This window comes from Ictalurus punctatus, chromosome 23, assembly GCF_001660625.3.
Source record: "Ictalurus punctatus breed USDA103 chromosome 23, Coco_2.0, whole genome shotgun sequence".
NCBI classification, from domain to species: Eukaryota; Metazoa; Chordata; class Actinopteri; order Siluriformes; family Ictaluridae; genus Ictalurus; species Ictalurus punctatus.
The window spans coordinates 2,521,393-2,534,087 of NC_030438.2; the positions used below are offsets into that span (position 1 = coordinate 2,521,393).

General features: G+C 38.7%; 1 protein-coding gene across 1 annotated transcript in view; it reads left to right on the top strand.

Annotated features, from left to right (window-relative positions):
* mtrr (5-methyltetrahydrofolate-homocysteine methyltransferase reductase) overlaps positions 1–2,222 on the top strand; it is a 38,798-nt gene extending 36,576 nt beyond the window's left edge. Inside the window, exon 15 of the mRNA XM_017453220.2 lies at positions 1,398–2,222. Coding sequence (XP_017308709.1) covers positions 1,398–1,542 — 145 coding nt within the window. The 3' untranslated portion in view covers positions 1,543–2,222. The remainder of the gene's footprint in view (positions 1–1,397) is intronic.
* Positions 2,223–12,695: the final 10,473 nt, after the last annotated feature.

A 12,695-nucleotide genomic window follows, 5' to 3' on the forward strand; every position in this document is an offset into this window, starting at 1 on the left:
CGAAGGTTTCCTGAGGCTTTAATCTCTCAGTCTGGGTCAGAACACAAGCACGATCACGGGGAAGATGGAAGTCAATGCTGCGTTTCATTTGGAAATCGAGGTCCCGGAGTCTGGAGGAAGAGCGGAGAGGAACAGAATCCGAGCTGCTTGAAGTCCAGTGTGAAGTTTCCACGGTCAGTGATGATTTGGTGTGCCATGTCATCTGCTGGTGTCGGTATCGGTATTACTGCGCTCGATCGTCCGGCCGACTCGCCTGACCCGAACCCCATAGAGAATCTACGAGAGACGCCGGACCCGACGATACAGACGAGCCGGAGGCCGCTATCAAAGCGACCTGGACTTCCAGAACACCTCAGCAGTGCCACAGGCCGATCGCCTCCACGCCGCGCCGCACCGATGCAGCAATTTGTACAAAAGGAGCCCCGACCGAGTATTGAGCGCATAAATGAACATACTTTTCAGAAGGTCGACATTTCTGTATTATAAATTCTTTATTCTAATATTTTGAGATACTGGATTTTTGATCTCCATGAGCTGTCATCATCGAGATTAAAATTATTTTAAAAAAAGGCTTGAAATATTTCACTTGCTGTGTAATGAATTTCCACTTTGTGAATTAAATTCCAAATTTTTTTTTCCCCCCGTGATATTCTGATTTTTTAAGATGCACCCGTAGGTGGTTTATTATTAGTCTAAGAGTATGTAGATTGTAAGCCATACACATCCCTCTGTATGACCTGTTAAGATAGAAACGACAATGTATAGCACGAGCACATTGATATAAACCTGTGATTTGCCCTGCAGCTGCCACTGCTGTCAGAACTGCTGCTGCAGAAAATTAATCAACACCTTCTGACCAGTCAGAATTGAGCGCACTTAATGGTGGAGATAATATAAATACAATACTCAACATGCACAATATTGTTAATGTAATAATAGATTTAAAAAACAACAATAACGATATGTAACAATGGATAAAAATAAGTAGGCAGCATGATTGGGGAGTGTTTGTTTTTTTTATAGATGTAGTCTGTTTCATAAGGACAGATGTTTCGGATAGATTTGAAGGAGCCTTGCATGCGTCCTTTGTGGAACGAGTTAATGGAAGTGTGAAAAACATTGTGGGCAGAACTATCACGGAACATCACAGTGAGGCTTACTGAGGAACGTACTATGGTGAAATTGCAAACCGTGATTTAAAAGGTTAAAATTAGATTGAAGTTTATTGTTTATTAATCAGAAATCCATAACGGGACCCGGCATAGTGTACTGTTAGACATGTAAATAGACATGAAGTAGTACAGTGCGGTAAAATACGTAGAACGGATCAGAACGCTGTCGTTTTCCATTGATATGTCGACATGTACGTTGACCTGTACGCCTGTTTGTTTTTACAGAGACGCTAAGAACATGGCGAAAGATGTGAACGATACTCTGATGGAGATCATAGGGGCGGGGCTTCAGGTGGATAAACTGGAGTCTATGAAGACCGTAGCGAAACTGCGAGAGGAGAAACGATACCTGCAGGATATCTGGAGCTGAAGAGAGATTCACAAGGCTCTGGGTTTGAAGAATCTCATTGCGTTTGCTTGTAGTGGATATATATATATATATATATACACATTAAATATATTAACATTTCAAAGGATTTAACTGCACAATCCCATCACCGACAACAGACCAGACATGTGCCAATGAATTTTGTTATCACGGCAACTACCCAACACATTGGCGTAGGGTGTTGTCATATTGTGAATTAAAAATAGTGCAGGAAAGACGCATTCGATGGCGTCTTCATCTCAGTTGTAGAGAATGCTGTCCCAAAAAAAATCTTCCGGTGATATTGTGTCATTTAAATATCTAATTATACTGTATACAAGACAGACCGGTCTGTGCCTTTTATGCATTTTAATGACTGAAACTGGCAACTTCTGATTTGGAATTTATAGGTCATAAAATATAGTATATATGCATATAATGAATAAGATATTGACAGATTTATTCCAGATGTGTAGAACAACTGTGACTCTGAATATACCATTGGTTCCCATCTGGGTTTTTTATTGTTGTTGTTGTTGTTGTTGTTGTTGTTTTTTAATCCATATTTTGTGATTTCTTTTGCCACATAGTCTATTTTAAAATGCCTCTCAATGCTGCAGTGATCTTTTTATCCATTACAAAATTCACATTCTCTCTTCTGATTAAATATATACTGTATGTGACGGAAGTGTCGTCCTTTTTTTTTCTTTTTTTTTCCCCTTCCTTCTCTTCCCCCCCAGAGAGTAGTCATGAAATAAGCCAGACTGTTGTGTATATTAAACATCAGACCTGCCAATGTTCACACATTTTGTGTAGGAGCTCCATATATATGTTGTATAAGTTACATTTAAAAATCTACTCTTCTTATTCCCCCTAGTGAAAATGGCATGATTGACAGGTGTTCTGAACTATGTTCAAACCAGCTGACTGGTTTGGAAGCTCTACCCACTTACCCATTTCACATTAGTAATATATTAGTTGCTATTTGCCTCTCGACTCAATTGCCCAGATGTGTCCTGTTAGGTTGAATCTTTAAGTAATTAATAGCTCTGAATGTCTACTCTTGGTTTGAGCCCTGGGTTTTGCCTGTGAAGACTGCGTTTGTTGATAAAAAGGATAAACCAACACAAAGACCACAGAGCTGTCTATGGGAGAAAAGCAAGCCATTTTGCAGCTGAGAAAAGATGGAAACTTGATCAGAGCCATTGCACAAGCATAATACAATAATTACAATAATACAATACAATACAATACAATACAATACTATAATTTGGAATGTCCTGAAAAGGAAATAGCCCACTGGTTTATTAACAACCAGGCATCGAATAGGTCGGCCAAGGAAACCAACAGCAGCTTATGACAGAATTGTGAGTGCTGTGATTTAAAAACCCCAAAACGAATGCCCGTGACATCAACAATGTCCACAGGGCAAGGATGGACATATCACAATCCACCGTTCAAAGAACACTTCAAGAGGAGCAATATCAAGGCCATAGTACAAGATGCAAACTACTCATTAGTAGTAAGAATCGAAAAGGCCAGATTGGAATTTGCTAAGAAATACAGAGATGAGCCTTGAAAGTTATGGAACCGAGATTAATCTCTACCAAACTGATGGAAATGCCAAATTGTGGAGAAAGAAAGGACCTGCTCATGACCCAAAACATACAAGCTCATTATTCAAGCATGGTGGAGGTAGTGTCATGGCTTGGGCTTGCATGACTGCTTCTGGAACAGGGTCACTAATCTTTATTGATGATGTAACTCATGATGGTAGCAGCAGAATGAACTGAGAAGTCTACAGGAACATGTTTGCCAATTTACAGAGAAATGCATCCAATCTAATTCAGAGGAACGTCATCATGCAGGAAGACAATGATGCCAGCACGACAAAAGACTTAACCCACAATTGAGCAATTGAGCATGCATTTCACCTCATGAAGAAGAGACTGTAGGGAAAAAAACCCCACAAAACAAACAGCTGAAAGAAGCTGCTCTACAAGCCTAGAAAAGCATCAAAGAAGAATGCAACCGTTTGGTCATGTCAGTGGGTCTCTGGTTTGAGGCAGTTATTGCAAGCAAGGGATATGCAACCAAATATTGTGTAGTAGGTGTTATTTACTTTAATTTACTTTAGGGCTATCGGTTCCAAACCTTTCCTTCACCAACAAATTGGGTAGTATGCCATCTTAGGTACCATGTTCTAAGTTGTTTAATGCATGTAGATGTAAATATCAGAAAATGAAAGCTGAAATTCTGAAAATCATCTCTATTCAGCTTTTGACGTCCACCCCCAAATGTCTTGGGACATGAATTGTATTTGCCCTTCCAATACTTTCAGAGAGGACTGTATATCAACTATGGATGCACCAAAATTTTATCCACTTAAAATTTGGACCAAAACCATATAGGTAAAACATTTTACTTTGCAACTGCTGTACTTTTAATGGTTATGATCATTTGACAGTGATTAAAAAACGCTGTTTGTTTCCCTACTGCAGATGCGTTCAAACTGTTTGAACAGCAGCAGCAGGTCAACAGTGAAAATATTGGTCATGTGGAACCGTTACAAGGTTTCCATCAGATCGGTCGTTTGTAGAAGGACTATATCGAAAATGTGTGCACATTTTACTTCAGTAGTCGAAGCGTTCATTTTTGTTCTGGCCTTCCCTCAAACATAATTCGGGGTGCTCTTGACAGAACTGTTATTGCATGTGGAAGAGTCAGAGTGAGTGTGCTATAAACCCCTGATCCAGCATGAACACTTCAAAATAATGACTCTGTTCCACAGCTCAGCATGTCACAAGGCTAATGAGAGTTATTAATCATGGCTGAACCAGCAGCTCAACCCAAGGTTACAGAGTTGATGAACCCATGTCCATCACATCCAGTGAAGTATAATAACGTTATGAAGATGAATAAAGTTATGCTGAATCCAGGGTTTGTACTGCTGCAACTGACTGGTTTGATTACGTTTTTTTTTTTTTATATATATATATATATATTATTATTTATGATAAAGATAAAGCTAACCTTTAACCTCTACCCCTGACTATGTTTACTGCTTTCTTTTCTTTCTTTTTTGGTCCTGATCTATTATATGAATGTTGAGACAATACTACTACTACTACTACTACTACTAATAATAATAATACTAATAATAGCAGCTTAAGGGTTATTTTGTAGAGAAATCTTGCACATTTTAAAATTTGTTGTCATATTTCCAAATATGTCCAGAAACGTAGTCCTCCAAGGGATTTCTGACATTTCATTCACCTAACCGCTCTGATCTCTCTTTTCGAGCTGATGACAACAAAATCATTGCCTATATTTTCAAGGCCAAGTTTGTTGGTGTTGTTCCTCAAAGGTCCATGTTTATGTACGCTGTTTGCATCGCTGCCAGAGACGGACCGTTCATTTCAGTTCAGGCTGACGCCGCTCACAGCTGCAAAGGCACCAGAATGATTCTGCTAATGGATGCCCTGCATTAAGGATAAATTAAGTTCCAAATTACACTGTCTTAATTAAAAAGGTTCAAGGTGCTTTCAGAGCCATGGTGCAAGGACTCAAAAGGGTAATCTGAATAAATCAGAGGTTACCAGCTTGCAGCAGGGCACTTGCTAGAATGATAGATTCTCCTGCACAAGATGGCTTAAATGAAGCAGAAAGATGTATGCAGAAAGTAATGAGTATCATTAGATGAGACTCCTGGATAGCCTGCTCCTTTGACTCTACTTCACTTTTTTTTTTTAAAAACTGGACACAATCTTGGAAAAAATCTTGACCAATAACAATCGCTTCTCTTTGTGAAAAATGATATGCCAGCCCATGATGGTCACTGTGGGGTGGTACAGTGATGAAGTCATCAAGTTTGCCAAATGCTGAATATAGTCATTTGAAAAGGTCTCTTTATAACTTTAATTGGACAGTTTCATTCTTCTACAGGATTGATTACTGGCCTGATTTTCATTAATATCCTGTAGCAGAATATTCAATCTCAAAATCTAGGCTGTAAATGCTTCACCAAGAGTGTGTGAATGCTGAATGCCAAAGGCAATTGTATGAAATAACAGTTATTCTAGATTTGAAATGAACAACTAATTAGTCACTGAGAAAAATATTAGCGTGAAAAACTGTACACACTGTCGGTACACTGAGTAAATAGAAAGGTGGTGTTATAGCTTGTATTCGGTAAGTAGTTACCCAGTTGGCCTATCAGCAAGCACCCTTTCCGAAACAACACTAAGTGTATGAGGACACGAGATTGCTTAACAGATATGAGCTCTTTTTTTTTTTTTTTTTGGCTTTGTAGGCAAACGTTTTAAATCTGATGGGCAGTTACAGGAAGCCTGTGGAGGAAGCATAGAAGAAGGGTGGTGTGGGAGAACTTGGGCAGGCTGGAAACAAATCGTGTAGCTGCATTTTGAATCAGTTGCCGAAGTCGGATGGCACGCTGAGCAGACCTGCCGGGAGCGAGCTGCAGTAATCCATTCTTGAAATGACAACGGACTGAACACGCACTTGAGCGGCTGGACCCAACTAATGTTATAGAGGAGAAACCTCCGAGAGGTAGTCAATTTAGTGATGTGATTCGAGAACATTTTGTTGTCCGTAGCTACGATAAGTTTCCTGCCTGCAAAACATCCACTCATTGGATGTTTTTTTTTGTTTTACACTCTAGAGACTGCTGTATGTGCAAATGCCAGATAAGCAAATGTCTGGCACCAATAATCATGCCATGGTCAAAGTGACTAAAATCAAAATTTTCCCCTTTCTAATGTTTGATGAGAGCATTAACTGAACCTCTTGCCCTGTATCTGCATGATTTTATGCATTGTGCTGCAGCCGTGTGACATAGTGGATAACGGAATGAACCCGCATGTGCATGTATTCCTAATGAAAGGGCTGGTGAGTGTATATTGAAAATAATTTAAATTCAAATCAATGACCTTTAATTTTACCACGGCGCTGTTGAAAGCTCTATTCTGATTGGCTGACAGACGTTTCGAGGTGGGCGATTATTTTTTTTAGTAAATACACAGCAAAAGTAGGTCCAGTCAGGTCTTCACTGCATTACAGTGTTCCGTATCACTTCGCCAAGTGGATTGAAATAACGAAAGAGTTCGTCTACTATCCACCACATCACCCAGATCTAACAGCAAACAAAATGAGAGAAAACTAAGATTTTCCAGAAATAAGTAAGGATGTTGAATTATTAGAAAAATAATGCACACCCGGGATGTAACGGCATTACCACCTCGGGGTGTGTATTATTTTCTAATAATTCAACGGCTGATCGTCAATTATTCCTGACATAAATCATTACGTCCTTAATGTCTTCATCACATTAGCATGAGTGCTAGTTAACCCCATTTTGTGTATTTGCTAATTCTATGCTAAAAAAAAAAAACCAACAACTCAAACCTCTTACCTAATTACCTGTAAAAATGGAACCATTGTCAAATATTTAAAATGAAGGATGGGACTTAATACAGCTGCCATATTAAGTTGTCTACTCCTTAGTTATCTAGCTAAAATGGTTATCTTCCTGCCACTTAAAGTGTGATAAGGTAACTAACATTAGTGATAAAGTAGAGGTTTTGTTAGTGAAAGTTTGTTAGGCTGACCTACAACACAAGGGACTTCACATTATTCATCTGTGGGGCTGCAGTCACGGGAAATATTACTAAAGTATGTTTGCAAGACTTTCCATAAAGTCCTACAAAAGGCAACATTACTTAGAAAACATTGACATAAAACACGTAGGTAGTCCGAATTTTACAGATACCCAGCTGTTAGATGTGCAATGAATCAGCACAAACTTCACAAGGGTCCTAATGCATAATGTGTAGGAGGCACTTGTCAAACATATTGCTTAATGAGGAATGGCTCTTTATTTTGCAAACAAGCTAAGGTATACTCTAAGCATTCTGGCAAAGCCGAGCTCGATTAATTTGACTTGGAGGATATAAACAGTCTCGGGTGTGCCCAAGTGCTCCTAATTACTAAAAATCCTTTGGTATGGAACTAATTGATTTTCCATTTAATGAGAACTGAGGTAATGGTGCTGCAGAAAGTTTTCTTGCTCTAAATATCTACTAAATATCTAGAACAGATGAGATCCTGGAGGTACTGTAGTGCTTTAGGTTTTGAACAGCACACAGATACACACAAAGTTACTCAACCCTGCATCCCATAAATAATTAGCAAATTGTGGGGAGCAAAGGCTAGCCCGTCGGGTCCTATCCCATGCCGACCCGAAAACACCGCCACACTGCAAAAACTCTTCGGGAACGGTTTGAGGAACATGGCAGAGTTTTCAAGGTGTTTACTTGGCCTCCAAATTCTCCAGATCTCCAGTCAATCAAGCATCGGGGTGGATGTACAGGACAAACAAGTCTGATCCATGGAGGCCCCACCTCACATCTTACAGGACTTAAAGGATCTGCTGCTAACGTCTCGGTGCCAGATACCACAGCACACCTTCAGAGGTCTTGTGGAGTCCGTGCCTCGAGGCATCAGAGCTGTTTTGTCGGCACAAGGGGGACCTACACAATATTTGTCATGTGGTTTTAATGTTATGGCTCTTTGGTATATATATATATATATATATATATATATATATATATATATATATATATATATATATATATATATATATATATATATATAGAATAGTACAGGTTGCTTATCTAAAATGGAAGCTTTTAGAAATGTGTACTGTGGATATGGAGAAATTGTTTGTGCGGAGATGTTTATTTAGCATTTTTGGATGGAGTCTCCAGTGTCAGCACTTTAAAACACTCAGAGGTCGAGCTGTAACTTTAGGTTTTCTAACATGGGAAAGTCTTCAGGGAGAGGACTGCATCACATTGCTGACTGATATTGAATTGTATTGTAGTACATAGTATAGGAAGAAACTTTATAAAATAAAAGAATAGAAAATACTTTGGTTTATGGGTTTTTTTTTTAATTGATTAGAAAACACTCAAAACCAACAGGACTAGGCAATATTAAAAACCTATAAACAAACAGTGGGTCAGGTGATTGGCATATGGACATAAACTAGATAAGGCAAAGGATAGAATGGAGTCGACCCAAAGAAGCAAACTGGTAATGAACCAGGCTTACTCAGTGCTGGAGTCGGACTGACTGACTCAAGGTGTGCCTGAATGTCCAGGTTATTTAAAGGGAAGTGTCTGATTGCCACTAATCTTATTACCGGTAATCCTGTTAATGTGACAAGGTTGCCAGCTGCGCATTATGGAAATTGGAGTCTGCAATGTTCTAGTTGCAGATACAAGTATGTTTTGGTACACTTATAAGAAAGTAAAGGCTTAAAGTCCCCATGAAGTCAAAATGGAAGTTTTGTGGCTTTTAGTATGAATATGTTAGCCATAAGATTATATATAAGCTAGCGCGCTCCAAACAAAGACAACATTCGCACAAAATGAATTAGATTACTAAGGGTGGTACCACTTAAGAACCATGAAGATGGCTTTGGACCGCAATTAATATGAGCAGTTTTGTTACGATAGCTCAGGACTACAGCCGCTATGATAGATTTAGGATTGCAACTGGCACGAACCGTTTTGCACTCAAGTCTTAGACTAAACCCATTAAAGTAAATAGACTTCATGTGAAAACTTTAATGAATTTCCTGCTTACACAACTGCACTATATGACCATCTAGTTCACGGTTATATAAGGGAATCATTTATAATTGCACTATCCGGTGTCACCCAGATGAGGATGGGGTTCCTGTTTGATTCTTGTTCCTTTCCAAGTTTCTTCCTTGTATCATCTACGGGAGTTTTTCCTTGCTACCGTCGCCTCTGGCTCGCATTTATAAATTGAAAATGTATATCCTGAATTTATATATTCCTGTAAAGCTGCTTTGTGACAATGTTCACTGTTAAAAGTGCTGTACGAAGAAAAATGGAATTGAATTGCGCAGTTTCAAGGAAGCCAGGGATAATCGGGAATGGAAACTGGAAATGGATCTACTGTATTTGCTCGTTGTCAAACATTTTTACATCGATGTATGCAAGTTTAGGACCCATCATCATATATGTTCTAGGTCAGAAGATAAGGTCTATACAGACACATTTTTTCATAACACACACTTAATATGCAGCTAGTGCCCTTGATTATTTGAAGAGGTAATAAGCAAGCGAGAATAACAGCAGTGTCCATAGAGACATTTAATAATGGTTTTGTGTGGAGATGGAACAGACTAATGAGAGTAAGTTAATTAGTTGTTGCCACTGATGAAGAAATAGGTCACATGTTTACATGTTAGTGAGTACTAGCGTGAAATGAGATCCCTTTTTGTATCAAGCATCTTCCAGAAATATGCATATTATATACTGGAGACCTCAAAAGCAAAGTATGCATTTCGACTGTGTACAGTTGCACCTAAATTTTAACCAGTAGTATGAAGGCTTGTGTGAAATAGATTTTTTTAAGATAGATTTGCTTGTTATTTACTATTTTATAACACTGTGAAAAAAATTTAATCACCCAGAACCAATAGCTTTAAATAAGACATGGAAAATGAGCATTTCCAACAAATTTAGGAGTTTAAGGAGGGTGTGGGAGTGCATAATAATATTATCAGCTGTGCAGTTGGGAGCTGCTTTCTGTCAGCGGCAATTGCGAAAACTCAGCTGGATGATGGATTGTTAGGTCATTTTGCTCTAATATGCAAGAAACAGGTCAAAAAAACATAATTGTCAAATTTTTCAATAGGTATAATCCTTTTATAAACTGGTTGTCTAATATCCACATGGCCGATATTTTCTCTGTTCTGCAGCCGCACACTGACCGGTACAGGAGTGCGATTGTATGCAACCTTGATGAAGAAGGATCAGTGTCCATATTTTTCATTTTCCATCCGTCCATCCATCCATTTTCTGTACTGCTTATCCTACACAGGGTCATGGGGAGCCTGGAAACCAGAGTATCTGGAGGAAACCCCCAAAGCACCTGGAGAACATGCAAACTCCATGCACACTGGGCAGAGGCAGGATTCAAACCACCAACCCTGGAGATGCGAGGCAAGCATGCTAACCACTAAGTCACCGTGCCTCGCATGAGTCTTTACTCATGTGAATGACAAGTGTATGATGTGCTTGCCTTCCCACATCAAAATAAAAATGTTATAAATAAAAACTTTTAACTTCAGTTTCCCTGTGCCGTGTTCACTAATTGTGTTTCTAGTTGTTTTGTCTCTCTTTTTTTTAATGCTTGTAACTTCAGACTGTTTTTTGAAATAAATTTTTTACTTGTCTACAGTGAACTTTTCTCCATGTCAGGGGGAAAAAAAAATAAACTAAACAAAAAAATTTTTTTTTCAATAGTTTGCTACCTTTGGTTCCTAGTATATTTGTTCCGCACTGCTAAGTATAAGATTCTCTCTCATTAGTCATTAGGCCAAGGTTTAATGCTGTACTGCTGTATACGCACATGAAGTTTGTGGAGAAGAAGTGTGGAAATGCTTAAATAGCCCAAGGTTAAAAAAAAAAAACACTTATAGCGATTATAATCAATGACAACGTATCTGCTTGGCCAATGATAGACCTCAGACCAGCCTCTGACTGGTGACTGTTCACTCTGAATAAGATGGATAGTCCAATCTAGAAGTATTCATAACTTTGTGCAAGGACACAGGCATGAGGTCAAATTAAATCATCAGAGGCCATTCAAAAGGATCCCTACTAAAGCGAAAAAGGAGATATCTCTATTTATATTACCACAGAACTATCAAGAATTCATAAACTATTTTATATTGAAGCCTGTGAAAAGGACAAATGTCACATTAATGCATTGAGAGCTTTTTTTTTTTTTTTTTTCCTTTTTATTTTAAGAGATGATATGAATTTTCATTCGGTACTCTTTTCCCTTGTGGAGACAGTGACCTAAATTCACAGGAGTGAACTTTGCATTCAAACGCCTCCCTCTGCCTGCAGGTTTATACATTCAGTGTGGGAAAAAAAAGGCTTTTATAGAGTCTCTGTCTGAGTTATTTAAAATATTCCTGAAACAAAAGACTGTACACAACTTTCCTCATCACTAAACTCACAGTTGCTCTTATTAACTTTCATGAAATGCAAGACAACAGGGTGAGAGAGAGAGAGAGAGAGAGAGAGAGAGAGATAAATAATTATCGATAAGCCTATTTGTTCACAAGATTTTGAGTTTTTTATTACTGCAGCAAATACAATGATTAAAAAAATGAATAATTATTGATATTTGTTCACCGGCTTTTCTGTCTCATTAGTGTAATCACATGTGCCCGCGCTCTCTCTCTCTCTCTCTCTCTCTCTCTCGTTCTCTCTCCAATAACTGCATATCAATGGCTCAAGCCTCTGCTTCACCTCGTGGCTGCATTACCACCTCTGTTGTACATTATTTCTCTAAATAATTAAACGGCCCATCGTCAACTATTCCTTACTTATTTCTGGAAAATCGAAATGGTCTGTCATTTTGTTTGTTGGTAAATGTGTGGTGGACACTAGCCTAACTTGTTCACTATTTCAGTTAACTTGGCGAAGTGATATGATACTGTAATGTGGTCAAGACCTGACTGGAACTACTTTAGCTGCGCATTAATGAAAACTATTTGCACACCTCAGAGCGTCTGACATCAGAATCGAGAGCTCTGTATCGTGAAAAAGTATTTGCCCCATCCTGATTGCTTCCGTTTTTGTGTATATCTCATACTAAATAGTTTTAGATCTTCGAACGAGGTTGGAGAATACATGGCAAGGGATCTGAGACCATTCCTCCGTATATAATCTCTCCAGATTTTCTTGGTTTTCTATGGGTTTCAGGTCAGGGGATTGGGATGGTCATGGCAGGACCTTGATTTTATGGTCAATAAGCCATTTTTGTGTTGATTTTGATGTATGTTTTGGAACACTGTCCTGCTGGAAGATCCAACCACGGCCCATTTGAAGCTTTCTGGCAGAGGTGGTCAGGTTTTCATTTAATATCTGTTGATATTTGATCGAGTCCATGATGCCATGTATCCTAACAAAATGTCCAGGTCCTCTGCAGAAAAACAGCCCCAGAACATTAAAGATCCACCTCCATATTTAACCGTGGGCATGAGGTACTTTTCCATATGGCTACCTCTCTGTGTACCAAAACCA